The sequence below is a fragment of the Gambusia affinis genome, linkage group LG13 (assembly GCF_019740435.1).
Source record: "Gambusia affinis linkage group LG13, SWU_Gaff_1.0, whole genome shotgun sequence".
NCBI classification, from domain to species: domain Eukaryota; kingdom Metazoa; phylum Chordata; class Actinopteri; order Cyprinodontiformes; family Poeciliidae; genus Gambusia; species Gambusia affinis.
The window spans coordinates 18,126,236-18,146,254 of NC_057880.1; the positions used below are offsets into that span (position 1 = coordinate 18,126,236).

Sequence of the window (20,019 nt, forward strand, 5' to 3'; positions counted from 1 at the left end):
ACACACATAATCTAGATTGATACTTGATAAGTAACCATGCAATTAGAGAGAAATCACAAGAAATGTTGATTTTTACAAATCTATTTTTTAATATATAAAAAATAGTTGTTTTTCAGCATCCCTAGTCTAAATGAATCATATAGCTAGCGGTATTTTTGGACTCGGATAGTTGGAGATAAATTATAGTGATTAATCTTCTGCAAAGAAGAAATCTCCACAGAATAATTACGGTATACAGAATGTTGCAGTTTTATACCACTATACAAGCTGTTGCTATTTTAGTGGTGTCTTTTTAACTAAGTAATTTGAAGTATTAAAAAAATCCCCTAATGTTATATTTTCACATTTTAGGGTCCTTTTACTTTCTTTACTAGAAACTTCACATGCAACAAATTAAAAAAGCAAAATGTGGGATGTTTAAAAGCATAAAACATATACCTGTCTATCCTTTTATTTAAAGTAGATAACTCATGAGATTATGTGTCATCTCCTCTGAATATCACAATGATAAGCTACAACAATTAGTTTCAAATGAACAACATTCTTTATGAGAACAAAATTTATTTGTACAACACAGGATTGTTTTATAGACATTTTGTACATTACCATATATACATTGAAACACATTTCTCAAAACTTCAACGAGTTTCACAGTTCAGGGAGGCTTATTGAATATGTTACTTACTGAAACATGTTTGGAGTTGACATACATGTAATAAGCTGACCATGTGAAGCTAACAATGCTCATTTAAATAACAACGGAGGGGCTTGAGAGGCAAACAGGAAGAACAGTTAGTGCTGGTGAACCTTGGTGAGATGTTTTTACAGCTGGATGAATTTTAGGATCTAAATCATTTTAACAGGCATGAAGTGTCATCTGAACTGTTCTCCATTGCATCTGCTGCCCGATTTGCTCGACTCAAAGTATCCGTTGACAAAAGCGGCGTGTCCACCGTGGGAGAGCTCAGGGAGTTGTTAGCGGGGACCACCACTACGTAACGACCACTTCTATCATCATCAACATCATCCCTCTGCTGCCCATGAATGTCTGCTGTAACTACTGTGTTTGCTGCTGCCTCATGGCTGCAGAAAGGGGAGGAGCTTAACTCCAGCTCTGCTGTGGTCATTTCCTCCAGGTCGGGGTCCTCTTCAGGAAAGCTGGTGTTAATATAAATAATATCTTCCCTGCTAGAACACTCAGGAAGTTTTTCTGCAAGCTTTTCCAACATTTCCCGGAGTTGAGGAAACAGTGGCCTGTCCACCGGATCGGCTCTCCAGCACCTGTACATGATCTCATACCTACATAAAAGTAAAAGAGAAAAAAAGAGACACAAATCATATACAATTTCCTGTTTTAGTGAACCACAAGCACAACTAAAAACAATCTAAATAAAACATTAATATTGACTCAAATTTTTTTTTATATAAAATGTGTTTGCTGGCCTGGATCCTCTAAAAAATCTTTTAATAACATCGTTAGTCAATGGAAATTATGACAGTAAATATAACTAAAATAGACCAGAAGTCATAGCTATTCTAACACACAAATATGTTTATATGAATTAATTTAATTTGTTGTTGAGCAGGTAAATGAAAAACACAATAAAATCAATTTTTTCTTTTAATTAAAATAAATAAAACCTTTTGGAGCATGCTAATACTACTGAAACACTCACAGTTCGTCCAAACAGTCAGGCGGCTGCTTCAGTCTGTGGCCTTCAACGAGATAGTCGTAAATCTCGTGGTTCTGAACTCCTGGGTATGGCGTCATGCCTCGCGTAGCAATTTCCCACATGGTAACACCAAATGCCCACTGCAAACATTTTAAAAAGCAAAACATTATTTTTGATAACTGGGACCACATTATGATCTGATAATGTTGCATAAAAACAGCAATATGCATACACTGGTAAAAGCTGGACTGGATTATTCCCCACCAGGATAATGTCCAGTTCTCAAATCGATCAATCCTGAATCAAATGGTTAAAGATCACCTCTTTGTAAAACATGCTGATGCTTTTTAATTCAAATGTATTGCAGCAAAGTTGCAGGGACTGGCACTCGACAGCTGGAACGGCAGACCTTAGTTCCACATTGGTAAGTCTTCAAAACACATTTTATTCTCTGTGAAACTAGAGTGTTATGATTTCCAAACATATCTCTAAGATCTCATCTTGTTTCATTCAAATATTGCATATCATCTCATGAGTTGGAGGGATAAATTAATCCCAAGGCTTGATTAGAAATCGGCCCCCAGGTTACTGACTATAATTGAGAAAAAGCTGCTGTTCTTTTGTCTAAATCTTCAAGGTCTTTTTTTTTCTTTTAGGGCTTTTCTTAAATTTGACAAAATGCTAAAATAAAAAATCATGGTATAATATTCTTGGCATGTGTCAGCAGTCCTTTTACCCTGACATAAAGGCATGTGAAACATAAAACAACTGACTATTCAGACTTTCTTTCTAAGGGAACTTGGAAGCTCTAACAAGCAAAACCACATTTTCACATTGATGTGAAAATGTGAAATTGCTATCTGGTGATTTTCAGGGAGTAGTGTTACAGGAAAGGATCCACATTACACTTACAACATCACTCTTTACAGTAAAAACTCTGTCTGCCAGACTTTCCACTGCAATCCACTTCACAGGCATTTTGGCTATCCTGCCCTGCCTGTAGTAATCCCCGCTGTAAATCTTCTTCGACAACCCAAAATCAGCGACACACACCGACAGGTCATCACGCAGCCTGCAAGACAAGTAAATAATAAGTCAAATAAACCTCTTGAGAAATGAAGATTTTCCTATGAAAGCAAATTTCACAGAAAGAAACCTACATGCAGTTACGAGCCGCCAGATCTCGATGCAGAAAATTACGACTGCTGAGATACTCCATACCCAAAGCAATGTCAACCATGAACCTCAGGAGAGTCTGAGTTGGTAAGAACTGTGCACAAAAAGATAAAACGATAGACAACGGTGCTGAAATAAAAATGCAATCCTAACCATAATTTGCATGTATTAAATGTTGGCTGAAATCTTACCCTGGGGTTCTCTTTCAGGCGTGAGCGCAACAAGAAGCTATGAAGATCTCCATATTTCATAAACGGGAGGATGACCATTGGTTTGGGAAAATTTTCAGCGCCAACTTCCAAGCACACACCTTAGAAGGACATGTCGACGCAGAAAATGTCCAAATAAGAACAGATAAAGGCAAGGAGAGCAGTGAGATTCTACATAATTCAGTACTCATACCGAGCAGACGGATGACATTAGGATGGTTGAAATCTTTCATGCAAGCCGCCTCATTCAGGAACTCTTCAATTTCCCTTTGAGAGAAGCTGTCCACTGTTTGAAAAGAAGAGTTAAATATTTATTTTCCTCTTTTTTAAAGATAATAAATGTCTAAGTCTTTATATAATCATAAAGCTTACATTTCATTGTCTTCACAGCAACTTTTACACATGTGCCATCTAAGCTTGTTAATCGTCCCTCGACAACTGAGCCGAATTCACCTGGAAAACAACAGAGACCATTCATGAAAGCTGTACTGTGTAAGTAATGTGATATTAAATATCTTTAATTAAAGGGTCACCAGGAAGTATTTACGCTCTTAGGTTTTTCTACACATTTTTCAATTACAGACATCTTATCTTATCTTATCTGCAGATCCTCTAGAATAGGGATGTCTAACTCAGTTTCATTTTGGGCCAAATCAAAAATCTGAATGTTCTTAAAGGGAAGATTGGGCCACAATGTATTAAAACCCATTACACTGTTAAAAAGTTAATAAACAGATGTTTCTTTCAGCTTTAAATAAGTGTTTCTTAAAATTAAAGAATAATGAACATCTTTTCACATTGATCAACCCTCCAGGATTGTGTGATTGTTTTTGTGGGTTTTTTCTAAAATAAATATTTGTAAGAAATTTTTACAATATTTGCATTAATATAACTTTTTATTAATCACCTTATGAAATTTATCAAAACCCCATTGTCATTAATACATTTTGAGAAAAATTGCAGTAAAAACAGAAGAAAAATGTGGGGAACTGTTGATTTTGTGTGAATTTTGCAGATTTTAAAAAAACAAACAGCAGGGATATTGACATAATTTGGAGTCTTGTGGGCCACATAAAAAGCTACGGTGGGCCAGATTTGGCCCATGGGGCTTGAGTTTGACACATATGCTCTAGAAACCAGATGCACCTGAGCTCTATTATATGTGTCATAGCAAAGATTGTCTTACTTGGATATTTAACTCTTTTAATATTCATAAATTCACAGAACTGTTTCTGTTTTGTCCCTTTTAAGTTACTTTGTGCAGTTATAGTATAAAAAGAAACAAAAACAGTGACATCATAAAATGTGAGACAACTGAAGAGGTGTGAATACTTTCTAGTGGCCCTGTACATCCTGAAATGTTTCCCTCACCTTCTCCAAGAACTTTTCCTATTGAGAGCAAGTTCCTTTGGATCATGACATCCTGCAGTTTGGCCTGGAGTTCCTCATTTATACCAAGATTCCCAACTGAACAAAAGAGGTGCAAAAAAGTGTGTTTTTACATTGATATTGTTCTGAAAAATAAATAAATAAATAAATAAATAAATACATTTTATTGATTTCAATGAAATATTTAAGAACATACAAGTGACTGCAACGGCATTGCGGCTGTATGATTTCTGGTTTGTGTACTGTATGATTGCGAGTGATTTTCCTGCACTTCCAAACTCCAACCTGCAGAGGGCGACAGAAGAGGAAAAATATTTCCACTGACGTCATTGAATTTTGAAAAAAACAAAACAAAACACACACGCAGACACTTAGCAGGATTCTTCACATCTAATGGTCAATGCAGTGAGGAAGCAATCTGGGCAGTTTATTCCTTTGCGATATAGTGTTTTTTCTATCTGTGCAGCTGCCCGTGTCCTTTTCCTGAAACATAACCCTGAGTCATGATTTCCATATAAAGCACACAGCTGCACCATTATTATCAGCATGCTGTCATGACTAACAGGAACTACATCCAGTTTAAAAAGATAAGCCTTAATCTATTTATTTTTTCCCGTATTTCTTCTTAAGGAAATATTATTCATAAATGAACTAAAATGAACTCAAACATAACACCCATAGGTGGCAACTTCTAAGGCTGAATAAACAAAAATAGGAGTACGCAAAAGTAGGAGATTCAGCATACCCAAAACAAGATCTGGGCGTCTTGTTCCGTACACAAAGTGTCCCCAAGATGATAATCAGCAGAAGAGAGATGGCACAAAACAGGCCCACCATGACCGAGACGACGTGTGGGACGCCTGTGTCTGGGACGGAGGTAGGGATCACCCCTGAAGCTGAAACGAGAATATAACAATAAAATTAAGATCAGAGCTCTGAAAAAGAAATATTTGGTTGATTTATTTTAATATTTAATAAAAAAATATCTAACCAAACCAGACTTTAGTTCTACTTATTTTGTACTCCTTTCAGAATGAGCTGTTTTAGAGCCTCTTGTCACCTTAAATCTAATTAAGTTGCTGCTGGCCAAGTCCCCCAACCAAACGTCTACACTTACATGTGAACACGGCTTCAAACAGATGAGCAATTATACAAATGCACACGTTCGAAAAGCAGAAGTAGAGCCTAAAGCACAGTCAACAAGAATGCAGCAAGTGGTTTTGACTGCTAAATCAACAACATAACATGTTCATTCCAGCAGCCATTGTACAGCAACTACAGTGGTGAAACCAGCTGATCAAATGTCCTGGAGCTCAGCAGAGGTTGCTTGGTGATGGGCTGGGCTTCAATGGGGTTGCTAAGTGGTGGGCAGTAATCTCTGTGACATTACAAAGATTTTTGAAATGAGTCAATTTCCATACATCAAAAAATATGAACTTATTGCCAAAAACTGTCAGGGTGTTATTTTAAGTGCTTTGGGTGATTTTAGAATTTGCAGAGACCCAAATGGAAGTACAAAAATGTGCAAAATGTGATTTTTACATAACTTTTACATTAACCACAACAGTTGACGGACAACACAAATCTATCAGCGAAAAAATTGTTGGATGTTGACAAGACCAGAAAATAAAAACAACAGAGCTGCTTACTGTCTGAAGGGGGCACATCGAACCGGACTTCTGGGCTGACCATGCCGCTCCCTGCCTGCGTACGCGCAGCGACCGCCACGCGGTAGGTGGTGTTGAATTCTTTCACGGGTACTAAAGTAGTGGTGTTGTCAGTGTGCACCTAAAATAAAACAAAACAGCCATAATAAAGACCTGTAGCACTCTTTAAAAAAATATCTGGAAACAAAACATTGGCTAAGTCAGCAGAACAAAGAGACAAAGCCATGTTTTAACGTTACCATTTAAATGAAATTAAAAGTAAAAACATAAAAGCTTTAACTTGTGGAGGTGTTTGAAGCACTTCCAGTATGAAACCTTTTTGAAAAGTCCTGAGAAGTGTTCATGAGGGATTATTGTAAACCTCTTTCAAAAAGGGAAGGAAACTTATTCTCTGAAGTAGCTTGTGCTGAATGTGAAGAAGCATGTGACGGACACGGCTCTAAATTTCACAACACCGCATGGTGCCATCTGGAGGTGGTTTGCTTTCCAAAGTGCTGACGGAGGCCACTGAACCCATGATTGAGAGCCAACATGTTTGTGACATCTAATGGAGGAAAACATGCAAATAAACATTCCTGCAGCATCAAACTGTTAGAAGAGGTGTTGTTTCATCTGAAACAACAAGTGTATTTACTTACACTGTATAAAAGATCATAACCTTTCTTTCTCATTAAATCAGACTAAACTTTTTCTGCTTTAAGTTAGTATTACCAAAATTAGTTATAAAGGATAAATATCAGGATAACGACAGGGAGATATTTTATCACCTCATTTATTTCCACATGTTTACATAAACAGGATTTAAACAATGAAAGGGTTTTGGAGTAAAATGTGTCTCTAAACTTTGCTAAAGATTGCAAGAAATGGTCATTTATTTGCAATGAAGTCAGTGCTGTACTGACATGAGTGGAAATGCTACACGGCAAGGAAGAAATCATTAGCCAAAAGCAACATAAAAACCCAGATTACATGTAAATGCACTCAATGATACAGACTTTAATTTTTGAGGCAACTCTTGTGGTCTGATGAAATTAAAAATGAAGTGGTTGGTCTTTACGACCATTGCTACATTTGGAGAAACCGAGGTTGGGAACAACATGTGTAGATGTTTTGCTGCAGGAGGAACTGGTGCATTTCACAAAATAGATGGTGTAATGTTGAAAGGATAACATGTGAACATGTTGAAGAAAAACATCAACCACGAATTGACAGGCTGGGAATTAATGGATCTCAATGGACATTTGGCTGAAGTCCTACAATTTAAAAAAGGTTGTTTTATCTTGGATGGAATTTTTAAAAACTCCCTCACTCATTATTTTAACACTTTGTCAGTAGAAATAATTTGACATTTCACCTTAGCCTGGAAAAAGCTTTGTTAATTTAATATCTAAGTATGTGGTAATGTAGTTTACGTAAATATCAGATTCAACCTCATCTCCCCTATGAAACTCTCCTATCAAAACTTCTCCACCTCAATGGTTCCCATCTAGCCAGATAACTGAGAATTACATAAGATGCAGTGATGGCTTTCGTACAGGATAGTTAGCCCATAAAGCCGGGGTCTCAACCTCCAGTCCTCGAGGGCCGCAGTCCTGCAACTTTTAGATGTGCCTCTGCTGCACCACACCTGAATAGAATAATTAAGGCTCTGGAGAACTGATCTACACAAGGTGGAGGTAATTGAGACCCCTGCCATAAAGGTACACTCTTGTATTCATACTTCTTTCAGTTAGATGACTCAGTATCCAGTGTGAAAACTGAAAAGCTGTCAGCTTCCTTTGGCTTCCAACCATAGGGGAAAGACAGGAAGCAGTATTGTACACACAAGTATGACTGCTTATGCACAAGTGTTAGACATTGAACATAAGATGGTTTAATTTTAGCCGACAGGAAGGATTATTATGAATAAGATTCTGAATCAGATTCAGATTCATTTGTTTTCGCTGGATGAATTAAACGTATAATGAAATTGAAACCAATCTTAAGGCTGCCCTGGGAATAACAAATAGTGACATTTCTTATCTTTTGTAATTATTGAGAGAAGTGGGGAAAAAATACCCTAAGTTGAACTCTTGGTGACAAGTAATGAGGAAGTTGACTGTTGTTTCACAAGTCAGGACAAAGGAAGGATCAATCAGTTTTCACTATGTCACACTCCTTTACATGTTTGTACTTTTAGTCATCTTAAAACAATGTAAAGTCATGTAAAAAATATTTGCTCCCTTTTTTTTCTTAAATGTTTCAGGCTCTCATATTTTTTATATCACAGTTAATACCAATTGGAGTGTTCAAATGACGATTTCATTTATTGGGGAAAAATATCCAAACCAACCTGACCATATGTAGAAAAGTAACCATAATTCTTTGCTAAATCATTAATCAACTGAGATTAAACACATAGATGACTTTGATTTCACTTGCAACAACCAGGTCTGATTACAACCACACGTAGAATCTAAATGGAGCCTGTCTGACAACATGAAGTAGGATAAAACATCAAACTCACTCACATTTATTAGTGAGGAAAATGATTCAAAGCCATTACTAAGGCTACCAAAGTTGGAGCCATTATTCCCAAATGGAAAACAAGTGGAAGAGTAGGAAAAATAAAGAAAAAACAGATTTTCTGAAGCATTAACTTTCATTGAACTTGTTCATTACTCGATGTTCCTGCTAGTTTTCTTGCACTTATTGGCTTAGTGGACAGGTGAGCTACATGAGTTGATGCGAGAACAAAGTCGGACCTAACCAAGCTCTCTGCTTTTTATAGAGGTCAAAACTTCAGGCTCCACAGCAAGTTCTGTGTGTAATACATGCTGCCTCCTGAGTGCTTTCAACAGACCCTCATTTACAGTGCTCTGCTTTCCATTTGCAGCTGTGAGATCACATCTGCAGCAATATGTGATCTTGCCGCAGAACAGCTGCTATCGTACAAATGAGGAACAACATCTGTTCCAGAGACTTGGAATTTGAACAAGTCATCTGCACTTTCTCCAGACAAAATAGCTTCAGTGACTCTCATCTTCTTTGAAAGCGTATTTATACTTTTGTGTTCAAACTTTTGAGGACGGATTCAATCTTGGATCTGTGGATCTGTCCTCAGGAAATATATAGGGAAAGGAATTTAAAGAAAGCAAAAAGCTCAATTTATTTTACTCACCCTATCTTCATCTGTTCCGTGCTTAACGATAACTTCATAGCCTCGCAGGATGCCATTTATTTTGTCCTCTGGCGGAGGCTTCCACTTGATTACCAGCCATGACTCATTCAGCTGCACGGTCACATTTCTGGGGTAACTTGATGGCACTGAGGGCATGACAAGTAAAAAGAAATAAAGTGGTTAAGACAGCAGTAAAGCATCATAACAAAATTAATTGACTTCTTACAGGGCCGAAGCTTAAGATTAAAACAAAACAAGATCCACATCGATTTTCCTGATATGACTAAATTGTTTTGAATACAGTTTGGTATTCGGTGACTTCCAGGAATGTCCTATTAAGTCTTTCAACTACAATATTCCCTGCAGTGGCTTTAGGAAGGAAACTGAAAGGAGCTCCACCCAGTAAGAACTTTCTGTTTTATCAGCCCCCTCCTATTTCCTGAGAGACCCATCAAGACAACAACGGATTTAGTGAATACCACGTTTTTCTGAATTCACTTGTGGTAATTCTACAAGCAGTAGTTGTGTAAGTTATGAATACTCCAGTACGCAGGAGGCTTACACCGAGCACATTTGGAATGGGAAGCTGGTTAATTACACAGTGTTGCAATCCCTAAAACCCAAAGAGGAATGATGAGATGAGGCAGAAACATCTGAGGGTATGGAGAGCAAATACATCAGCAGTGTCAAATTATTATCAGTTTCCTCGAAGATGTAATGGATCCAATTAAATTTCTTTAATTTTTAATCCATTTCAGCCTTGATTCGAGTCAACTTGCAAGGAAAATATCAGATTATATTATTCTTAAAAGGATTATTTTAGTAATAGATTATTCTGACAATCTATTACAAAAATTGGAACATACTGCTGATTTTCTGCAGAAATACATTAAGCATATAAATAAACAAATGATTAAATACCTTTTTAAACTAAAATAAGTTTTTGTTGCCTAAAATGCAGTAACATAAAACTCCTTTAGCTAAAACTATGCCACTTGAAGAGCTCTGGTTTGCAGACAAACATTTGTTTTTTATCTTAAATACAAAATGTACGGTATATATTTTTGTGCAGTTTTTGCTTAATTACTGCTGTTGTTCTTTCACTTATTAGTCTTTTTTTATTAACTGGAGTCTGTATACTCTAGGGAAAAATGAATCGATTACTTAATTAGTTGACTATTATTTCGATAACTGATTCTTCATGATTAACCTGACTGTTTCAGCCTCAGCTGAACTCATGACACACCTCCCTCTGTGGTGCTGTTCTGGATCCACATGGAGAGCGGAGACGCTCCCAGCTCGTTGCTACAGGAAACACTCATGTTGTACCACGTCATAGCCTTCAGCCCGGAGACTTCACAGGGGAACGGCGGCACTGTGACGTTATCGAGCCTGGTTATGGTCACCTCCCCTTTTCTCTGACTCATCTCTTTGACCTTGGATGGAGCAGAGATCAGGTGAGCAATCAAAAACTGTAGCAGCATTTTTTTTCCATGTGTGGGACTTACCCTGACGTGACAACTGGTGATAGAAGAGAAGCCGTCGTGTCCAGGGACCCAGCTCAGCATCAGCTTATTGGACTCTTTAGCCGTCACCGTAAGATTAGTCACAGGACTGGGAAGAACTACAGTAACACCAGTAAAAGTGATGAAAATCCACACAAGGAGCATCAAAAACATCCCTAAAAAGCTCTACCTTTTACCTTTGATGTTAATAGTTGCTACTCTGGATGTAGAGACTCCCTTTGCGTTGTGAGCCTCACAGCTGTACTGGTTTTTCTTGTCCACACCTGCAAATGGAAGAGTAAAGTCAACAAAGTTGCAGAATTCAGGTAGTATTTTCTTACAATGGTGTGAAAAACCTTGGAGTAAGAACAAGCGGGAAACATTGTCTCTGCTCTCTAGATTTTGGCCAAGAAGTCAAATTCCCTTGGAAGCAGACAACAGCCAGACTTTTCCACTCTGATGCGGCTCTTTTTTTTTTTTTCCTGGATGCGCAATTGTTTTCTTTCGAGAGCCCCATATCTGCCCAGCCAGGCTAGGCTAGATTAGGACTCTGAAATAATGTCCCTTTTGTGCTGTGTTTTCCAGCATCTACGTCTCAGAAACACTGTCACAAAGCTCATCCCAGAGCACCCTGAAGACACTGGGAAAATTACTGAAATTGTGCACCTAACCTTCCTTTTGCAAAACAGATTGATGCATCAGGGTAAATGTATTAGATATCAATTGTTTTGAATGCAAGAACGCCGATCTGGACATTTACTTCCACCTTGAACTGTGGATCAATCTTTCACGCTAATCAATCAGTATAAAGAAGCATTTAAATGTGAAGCAGAAAAAGAATTATACATAGCTTCCAAATATTTCACATCTGACAAAGTTTGCTGTGCTTTTATTCAGATGACTAAATAAAATGAATAGGAATACAGCTGTTCTGTGTCTTCATAAATCACCGGACACTCCTTTAAGACCTGCTAGATGAAAACATGCTCAGCATTTTGGAGTGAGTGGGTCAAAGTTCAAGCCTAAATCTCTGTATCCAGTCTGACTGAGCTTGAGAATAGGAAACATTTCAGGCTCTAGACGTGTAAATCTGATAAAGAGATACACAAAAAGTCTTGCAACTGTAGTAACAGCCAAAGGTGTTTCTGTAAAATATCAACTCACGTGGGATGAATACAAATTAAAACAGAAAGGTATGTTTTTAGTCACGTATTTATTGAAAAAAGGAAATGTATCAGTATCATGTCTTATCATTTCTGCTTTCACTGTACTCTAGAAGTGAATCAAAACAAAAACAGTACACACACACGCAAAAGCATATACAGTACATCTCTGGGTTTTTCCTCACAAGGAAACTGGGACGCGGATCAGAGTGAGACAGAATAGCTAAACAGCGCGATGAGGACGTGTAACACGCATCCGGCACCCTCTAATTTTCAGGTTTGGGTTTCCTCCGGCTCCCGGAGCAGCGTGGGATGTCAGCCGTTTTTCCATTTTCTATTCAGGGAGCGAATACGGTCACAAACTACACAGTCAGGTTACAACAGTCCATTCCCAGTGTTTATACTTCTCTCTGTAATAAACTTTTAGAGAATTTTAATCTCAAATAACAAGTATACTCAGTTCTAACATAGCTAAAACTGCAAAGTAAAGTAGTTCAGACTTTACTCCTTACAATGGTAAAGCCTCCAGGTGAGAAAGGCTTCACATACATCTGAAGGGTAAAAACTTATTTTTGAATATGTATTTTTCCACACAGATGGATTCTACCATTCCCTTTAAATCCTCTGAAAACTGCGCCTTTCATTTTTAAGATGCTGGATGGACTTTTTCTTTATCCTCTGAGGCACATGTTGCTCTGAACATGATGCATTTGTTTTAATGTTTTTCACTAGGGCTTCAAATCTAGAGTAGTAATGCCAAATATGGAAAAGAAAACAAAAAATACTTTCTGGAGATCATTTCATAAAACTAGAACAACCAGATCCTAAAATCACTGTTTCGTTTTTTTTTTGGTCACATGGCTCAGCCACAATCTCATATTAAAGGAAGTTTTCATTGTTTTGATACCAGAAGCTCTCCACATACCTGTGGGAACTGAGAAACTCTGCTAGAATGGATTTGTCTTGTCTTTATCTCTAGATTGTTGTGAAAAGCCTCCATATTTAACAAAACAGACATTATGAATGACAGTGAGCCTGCATTGCAATTCTAACTTTTTGAAATCATGCAAATCATATTTCACAACTGTATTAACACCACTCTAATTACATCAATAGACCAAATTTGTTTCTGATGAGAGGCCCTTAACCACTCATTATGTACAATGAGGTTGAGTTTGCAGCAAGCTACGTTACGTTTGCCAGTATTTGGTCCTGCACAGAGCTCTGCCTGCAGCCTGCCAGCCTCTGTGTTCTCTTTACCGGGCAGTGGGCCGTCCTGTGAAAGAGGCCTTTGTCTGCAGATCCAACCTCTGAACAGCCAGGCCCCTTGCACATGCCGGACCAAAGCACAGCTCTAAACCTTTAACCCCTCAGCTTCTGGCAATGGTGGATCTGCTTTGCCTGTAGCAAACCGCAGAGTTACAGCCTATAGATTAAATCTTATGCTTCTGATAATGTTTACTCACAGAAGGGTTCATAAAGTCTGCATGTGTGTTGGGAAACTGAGACATTAAGATACCAGAAATGTCTGTATTCCTCTTCTTGTGTAACATTCGAGGACATTACTTTGTGTTGACAAGAGAGCAGGACACAACATCAGAGTAATGCAGATAACCACAGCTTTTTACTGCAGCACAAGAGCAAAGCCGAGAGTCAACATATGGAAAGCAATCAAAAATATATGCACAATATGAACCAAGGAAGTAAAAATTATCCATATGCATTTTATTCCCAGCTGCACTGATGTCATAATGAAGTCATATCACATCTCATGTAGAAACCAGCAGGCTATAGAAGCCAGTTTAGCCACAACAATATCCAATAACGCTGCCCTGAAACTTGTAAAGTGGCCCAGAAGTCACAGGCAGAGCGGTCATTTCGTTTACTCTCTCAGCTCTGTTTTTCTTTAAGCAGATACTCTTCTGACCTTTACTGTCTCAAAGAATTCACGACTTTGAATCAGACTCAAAGAAAATTTTGGGATACAAAAAAATAAAAACATTCTCTCAGTATGGTTGCTAACTTCAATTATTATTAAATTCTTTTGATGCATCTTTTTGATATTTCAGTTAGATTTGACAGGATACATGTTAAAAAAAATTAATCTTAATATTTTTTAGTACTTTTGTTTTGAACTCTCTTAGTCACACTTCTGCTTGTGTTTTCATTTCTTTTGAAATGTAGCGATAGATTCTGTAGCATACACTTCAGAAACATAAGGTTTTTTTGCATTGTATTTATCATAAGTTAGAGATTTCACTTAACTTCTACAGGAACATGGACTAAAATCTGCTATCTGTATACTTTATCTATGGCTGTGTCTCTGAAGCAGTTGTTTCAACCCACTGCTCTGTACTTCAAGCCTTCAGTCTAACTGCTGCCACCAAATGGATCTGAGTGACTCCTCTGTATGTAATCTAGTGTTTCGCTGTTACTTGGTCATTAATTTAAACCTGGTTTATTAATGTGTCCTGGGGAAGGACTTGAGAAATCAGGTCTAATTTCCAGCTTAATATCAGACACTAAATGTCACTTGACTGTTCTGAAGGTAAAAATTACCTCTCAAATCAATCAGACTCTTAAAACTACAAAACAAAAACAAATGCAAAATTGAAAAAAGCTGACTTGGATCTGATGATGCATATAAACTGCTTTGCTAAACTGGCTTCCCCAAATCTAGCAAGCAGTGGCAGGAAGAAAACCATTGCTGAAACAAAGGCACAGGTCATGTGAGGGACAAAAACATCTGCCGTCAGATCAGACCAAAACCGAAATTTCTGGCTTTCATGCAGAAATTGATGTGGAATGTGGTAAAAAAAACCAACATTCCACATCACATTGAACCCAGCATACACTTTGTGATACATGACGGTGGCAGCATCATGCAGTGGGAATTTTTTTCTTCAGCAATAAAAGTGAAGCTGGACAGAGCTGATGGAAAGCATACATGGCAATCAGAGGTTCTTTTAATTATCAGTTCAATTAATAATTAGAATGGTCTAGTCCAAGTCCAGCTCAAAATTTGATTGAGAATCTATGGAAAAAAACTTTAAATTTTTGTTCACACATGGTCTCCATCCAATTCAACCAAGCTATTTTGTGAAGAAGAAAAGTCAAACTTTCTATTTCTAGATGTGAAAAGGTGGTAGAGACCCAGAAAGGCTTCATCTGGTTCTTCAAAGTATTTACTCAAGGGAGCTGAATGCAAGTCTACAGAAAGGCTTAAATCTATGCCTGTTACACTTTTCAGATACACATGTCAAAATATCTAAAAAGTGCATCTCACTTGCTCTTCAGATCTACTACAGCTGTTTTTCCACTACAAATGTGAATAGTTGTCAATATTCTGCCAAAAAAAACAACAAAATTTTGCAACTGCAGAGTCCATGAAATGAGAAACAAAATTAAAATCACACACGAATACGCTTGTTCACGCAATAAGTTATCAAACGTAATGGTTAGCAATGGATGTAAACAGTTACATGAGATACATTCAGATTTCGGCCGTGAGCTCATCATCTATCAGCCATCAGAGGAGACGTTGGTGACTTATTAAGGCATTGCAGCAACAAACCCCTCTTACTTTGGAGCAAATTTCCATTTAGCAAAATTACTTCCATAATTTCCATTTGGAGAATTTTATGATTAATGGGACTGTAGCTATTGTTGATGTATCACTGAGGTGCCCAAATCTAGTCCTCAAGAAACACCATACTGTAACCTTTGGATGCATGTCTTGTCCAACACACCTGAATTAAATGATCAGCAGGTGATTCAGCTCTGCAGAGGCCTGGTGACGAACCATTCAGGGATAAAGTTCTATAAGTTACAAAACTCTAAAATCCCAGTAAAATGCACTGAAAGTTGCGGTATTCCCAGGAAGATTACTAATGTATCATAACACCCTGAGAAATGGTGGAGGGGCTGAAAAGAAACCAATTATACACAAAAAACCTCAAACTGTGATGGATGACTTGCTGAAGTTTCTTTTAAAGCAATTACAGTTGCATACCTTTGATGTCTTACAAGACGTTAAAAAGTTAGGGTGTCGCCAACCCCTACAGTCGTCTCTTAAAAACATGATAAACCTAGAAGCTGACTGACTGAGTTGGTTTCATGACACAAAGCAGGAAAACACATCTAACCAACAAAATCTACCAGCTGCTGCATCTGAAAGCTTCCTTATTAACAAGATGCCAAAACATTAAACTCCCCTCAAGGCTCAGGCAATATTCCAAGCCCTCTTCCCATTGAAAACTTTTACCTTATTTACACATTACTGTGCAAGTTTCCAATGTTGCTTCCATAAGCAAACCATGCACTGGTATCAAGCACAGTCTCAAGAAGCTTTCAGGAAGTATGCTATTCCTGCAATCAGCTCTTTGTCCAATGTTGCACTGGTTGAGCAGCATTACAAAAAGTGTCAACCGCATGTGAATGACCACTATTAACCGTGCTGCAGAGCAACGCGGTGAGCAATCTGACTGCCGTAAGCAAGGTGCAGCTGCTGATGCAGCAGACACGAGGCAGAACAGAAACCAAAGACGGGGTAGGGACGGCATGACTAAACACAGCTGTCCAGAAACGTTGAATATCTATATGTGCTGATGATTCCCCTTCTGAGTTCCAGAAGGGGAACAATTAAAAGCAAAACTAGTTAGATGTCATTAAAGGATTATACAGCTTGCTTTGGTTTAATTGCATCACAGTCATAGAAACCAGGGTATCCTTTTGAAAAGTCATTTGGATTTTACTGGTTGGAAACCAACAAATAGAGGTTCATTAAAACACGCTTCATTTAATTTATATGGATGGATCAGAGCTTCTAAATAAATGCTGAATTTAAATGTTCTAATTTAAAAAACAACAGTCGGGAAAGGGATAAGTCACTATCTGTATTTTTTGACACATTCACAGAGTCACCAAGATATTCTGCTGTCATATTAAACCTTTTATTAGATAGAATATAAAGCGAGCAGCTAGAACAGGAAGATGCTGATCATCACACATCTCAGAGAAAAATAAAGCAGACTGGCTGGACTGCATGCTGACGGGGCTTACCTTCCACAGTTAACCTGCTGGGAGACATTTCCTCTTCTTTTCCCTCAACAGGTTTTCCATCATTGAACCAGCGGATAGAAACTGGTTCTGGAGGTCCCCTTGCCACACAGGTCAGCGTGAAATTTGTATTCCTGGTCACATTCAGATCCTCTGGTTCGTGTATAAATCCTGGCAGACCTGCAAGGGGGCAGGGGAAAGGTGCAATAATTGATCACACTGCAAAAATATAAAATCATAAAACTTATCTTTGTGTTAATATATTTGTACACTTGAAGTACAGATATAATGACACAGAAGCATCTGTTGTTACAATCTTACTAAAACCCACCTTCCACCCCTAGAACGATGGACTGAGACCTCCTTGTCTTATTGTTGACACTCAGTGTGCAGTGGTACTCGCCAGCATCCGCTCTCTGTACTTTTTTAATGCTGCAGCACATAGTGACATATTAATCTCCCTACTTGTCTCGTAATTCATTATTTTTGCCTTTCATCTGAGAGTGCAACATACATGACAGTGGACGTGAGACTTGTGACTCCATCGGAGAAGGTCTGAAGCTCGTTGATTACCATGTGCTCATCAGCGGAGAGGTCTTTATCGTTCTTCTTCCAGACGATGATGGGCTCCAGCCTCGTATCGGGGATGTCAATGGAGCAGTTGAAGATAGTTTGGTGTCCCTCTGACAGCTCGATGGAGTGGATGGTGGGCTTGAACTGCAGCTGCCTGAGCTGATCTTTGCTCAGGTGAATTGGAGAAAGATGGCGTGGAATGACAACAGCCTCTGAGCTCCTAGTTGATCTGCGAACGTTGGACTGTGGGACTGTGCACAGAGGACGAGATGTTAGGATGCTCTGAACCACACTACATTAGCAGTAGACAGGAGAAAAATGCTGCTTTGCTGTCGGGCACATTTAATAACAAAATCTTATTGTACTAATATAATATACTCGTTTTCGTTTTGTTTTTATTGTTGTTGAAAAACACTATTTAATTCTATAAAATGTATATTTCTATTTTCTTCTCTTATTTTAATCTTGTTCTTTTTTATTCCCACCTGTATTTTAAATGTAATGTATTGCATAAATATTTACACTCCCTAAATTTGATCACATTCCAGCCAGAAACATTGACTTTCTGTGGCAGTTCAGCACAAAGCAGCTCATGATTGTAAAGGGAAATAATAATTATAGATGGTTGTCAAATATTTTTACAAATTATCATCTGAAGCCCTCAGAACAATTATTGGTTGGGATCGTCAAAATCCAGACTTTACGAAAGAGCGGCAAGAAAAAAACATTTATCGTGTGAAGTCTCATCTGCAGTTTGTAAAAAAGCCATGTGTGGAGTGGTGAAAACGTGGAACACGGTATTCTGATCAGATGGGATCAAATATTTACTTTTTGTCTTCCATTCAAAACACTGTGCGGAAGATATCCAGGAATGCACCCTAAACAACATGCCTATAGTGGATGGTGGAGAAAGCAGCATCATGATGTGGTAATGCTGTGCTGGACATAAATGTGACAAATGGATGGAGCTAAATGCTGGATAATGACACTAAACACATAGCCAGAAATAGAATGGAATGGCTTTTGTCAAAGCTTTCATGTGCGAGTGGCCCAGTCAAAGTTCAGACTTAGATCCAATAGGTTCACATTCACTCTACATCCAAAATGGCTGTGCTTAAAGAATGGGTGAAATATGCACAGTGTCAAATTTTTTAGATTTTTATTTGTAGAAATATGCTAATTTCCCCTAATCTTTACAATTATGAACTACACATAAAATCCAAATAAAGTATGTTAAAGTTTGTAGTTGCAATGTGACAAAAAGCAAAAAGCTTAAGGGCTTCACTACTTTCATAAGTAAACATATATACATAGTATTTAAAGTTGTTTCAGTCTAAAAGCTTGTAAGTTCCAAAAGGTAATTTACTCATCCACTACAGCTTATGTCTTATCAGAAACTGACAATGTACTTTGTACTGCACTAACCTGTACAAGCGGTGCCAGGTAGCCTCCAAACCCAGACTAATCTAATCAATTAAGGCTTCCTGGAGGGCTTAAATGCTTTATATACCCATTAAAATCTGAATTTAATCGCACCTGAGCAGCATTGTTCAGCGAAGACTCCTGTCCTTATCTTTAAATCAAGAGTAAATCAACTCTACGGCTACTTCAGGGTCCTTGAAGAAGCTCAGGAAAACGTATTCTCCCCCAAAGAAAACAAACAACTTACCGCTAAGAGAGCTCCGCAGAAGACAGGCTGTGATCACCAGGAGAACAACAACAAACCAGCCAGAGTTTAACATCTTTTCCATCAACAATATTTTGGTAGCGCAGCGGCAACAGGCTGAGAAAAGTTATCAAATACACGCAGACTGCGTTGGTTCAACTCCGAGAAAGGACAACATTCCCCAGAGGAGAGGGTTTAACGCTGTCTGAGTGGAGCTGTTGACTGAAGGGCTAGATAGCTGGAGAGAAAAGTTCAGAGTTTGGGACGTCACCGCAGATGTGGCCCACAAAGGCGGGACTGAGGAGCCGCTGAACACAGGAGGAACTAAAAATAGTGAAGCTACACAGACTCCATCATTTTGTCCGTCAAAAGCTTTAGTATATACTTAATTTTAACTTTTGCTCCTTTCCCTGACAGTTACTAAACACATTAAAGCCAATAAAACTCTGCGCTCAACTGCTCCACCACGTGGCCACTTTCAGATGACAACCTTGGTTTTTCCGTCTCCCCGCATTTAAATGTTTAAATGTCCCTCGCTGTCAGACTTTATGGACTTTCCTCCGATTCTTATAAGTTGCTGACATTAATTGTATTTCAGTCTAAAGAACAGCTAAAAAAAAAAAACATACACCAAATTTTACAAATAAATGTTATTTTAAGTTTTGAAGAAGTAGTAATGCATCGTTAGTTTTATTTTTTAGAAGAAAACAATGTAATTTTTTCCCTAAAAGCGATTATTTTCGTCTAAAACAAATTTTGGAAAAAAGAGGTGGTGATTTC

At 38.1% G+C, this 20,019-nt stretch overlaps 1 protein-coding gene across 1 annotated transcript; it reads right to left on the bottom strand.

Moving 5' to 3' along the window:
- Positions 1–544: 544 nt before the first annotated feature.
- mertka (c-mer proto-oncogene tyrosine kinase a) lies at positions 545–19,725 on the bottom strand. The gene is made up of 19 exons (XM_044137190.1): positions 19,243–19,725; positions 17,515–17,824; positions 17,332–17,432; positions 17,004–17,180; positions 10,977–11,063; positions 10,783–10,898; positions 10,521–10,710; positions 9,275–9,420; positions 6,097–6,235; positions 5,193–5,343; positions 4,644–4,732; positions 4,430–4,525; positions 3,431–3,511; positions 3,252–3,344; positions 3,041–3,159; positions 2,834–2,943; positions 2,586–2,745; positions 1,677–1,813; positions 545–1,299 (listed from the first exon to the last, which is right to left on the bottom strand). The coding sequence occupies exons 1-19, from the start codon at positions 19,322–19,324 to the stop codon at positions 852–854; spliced, it is 2,832 nt and encodes a 943-aa protein (XP_043993125.1). The 5' UTR covers positions 19,325–19,725; the 3' UTR covers positions 545–851.
- Positions 19,726–20,019: the final 294 nt, after the last annotated feature.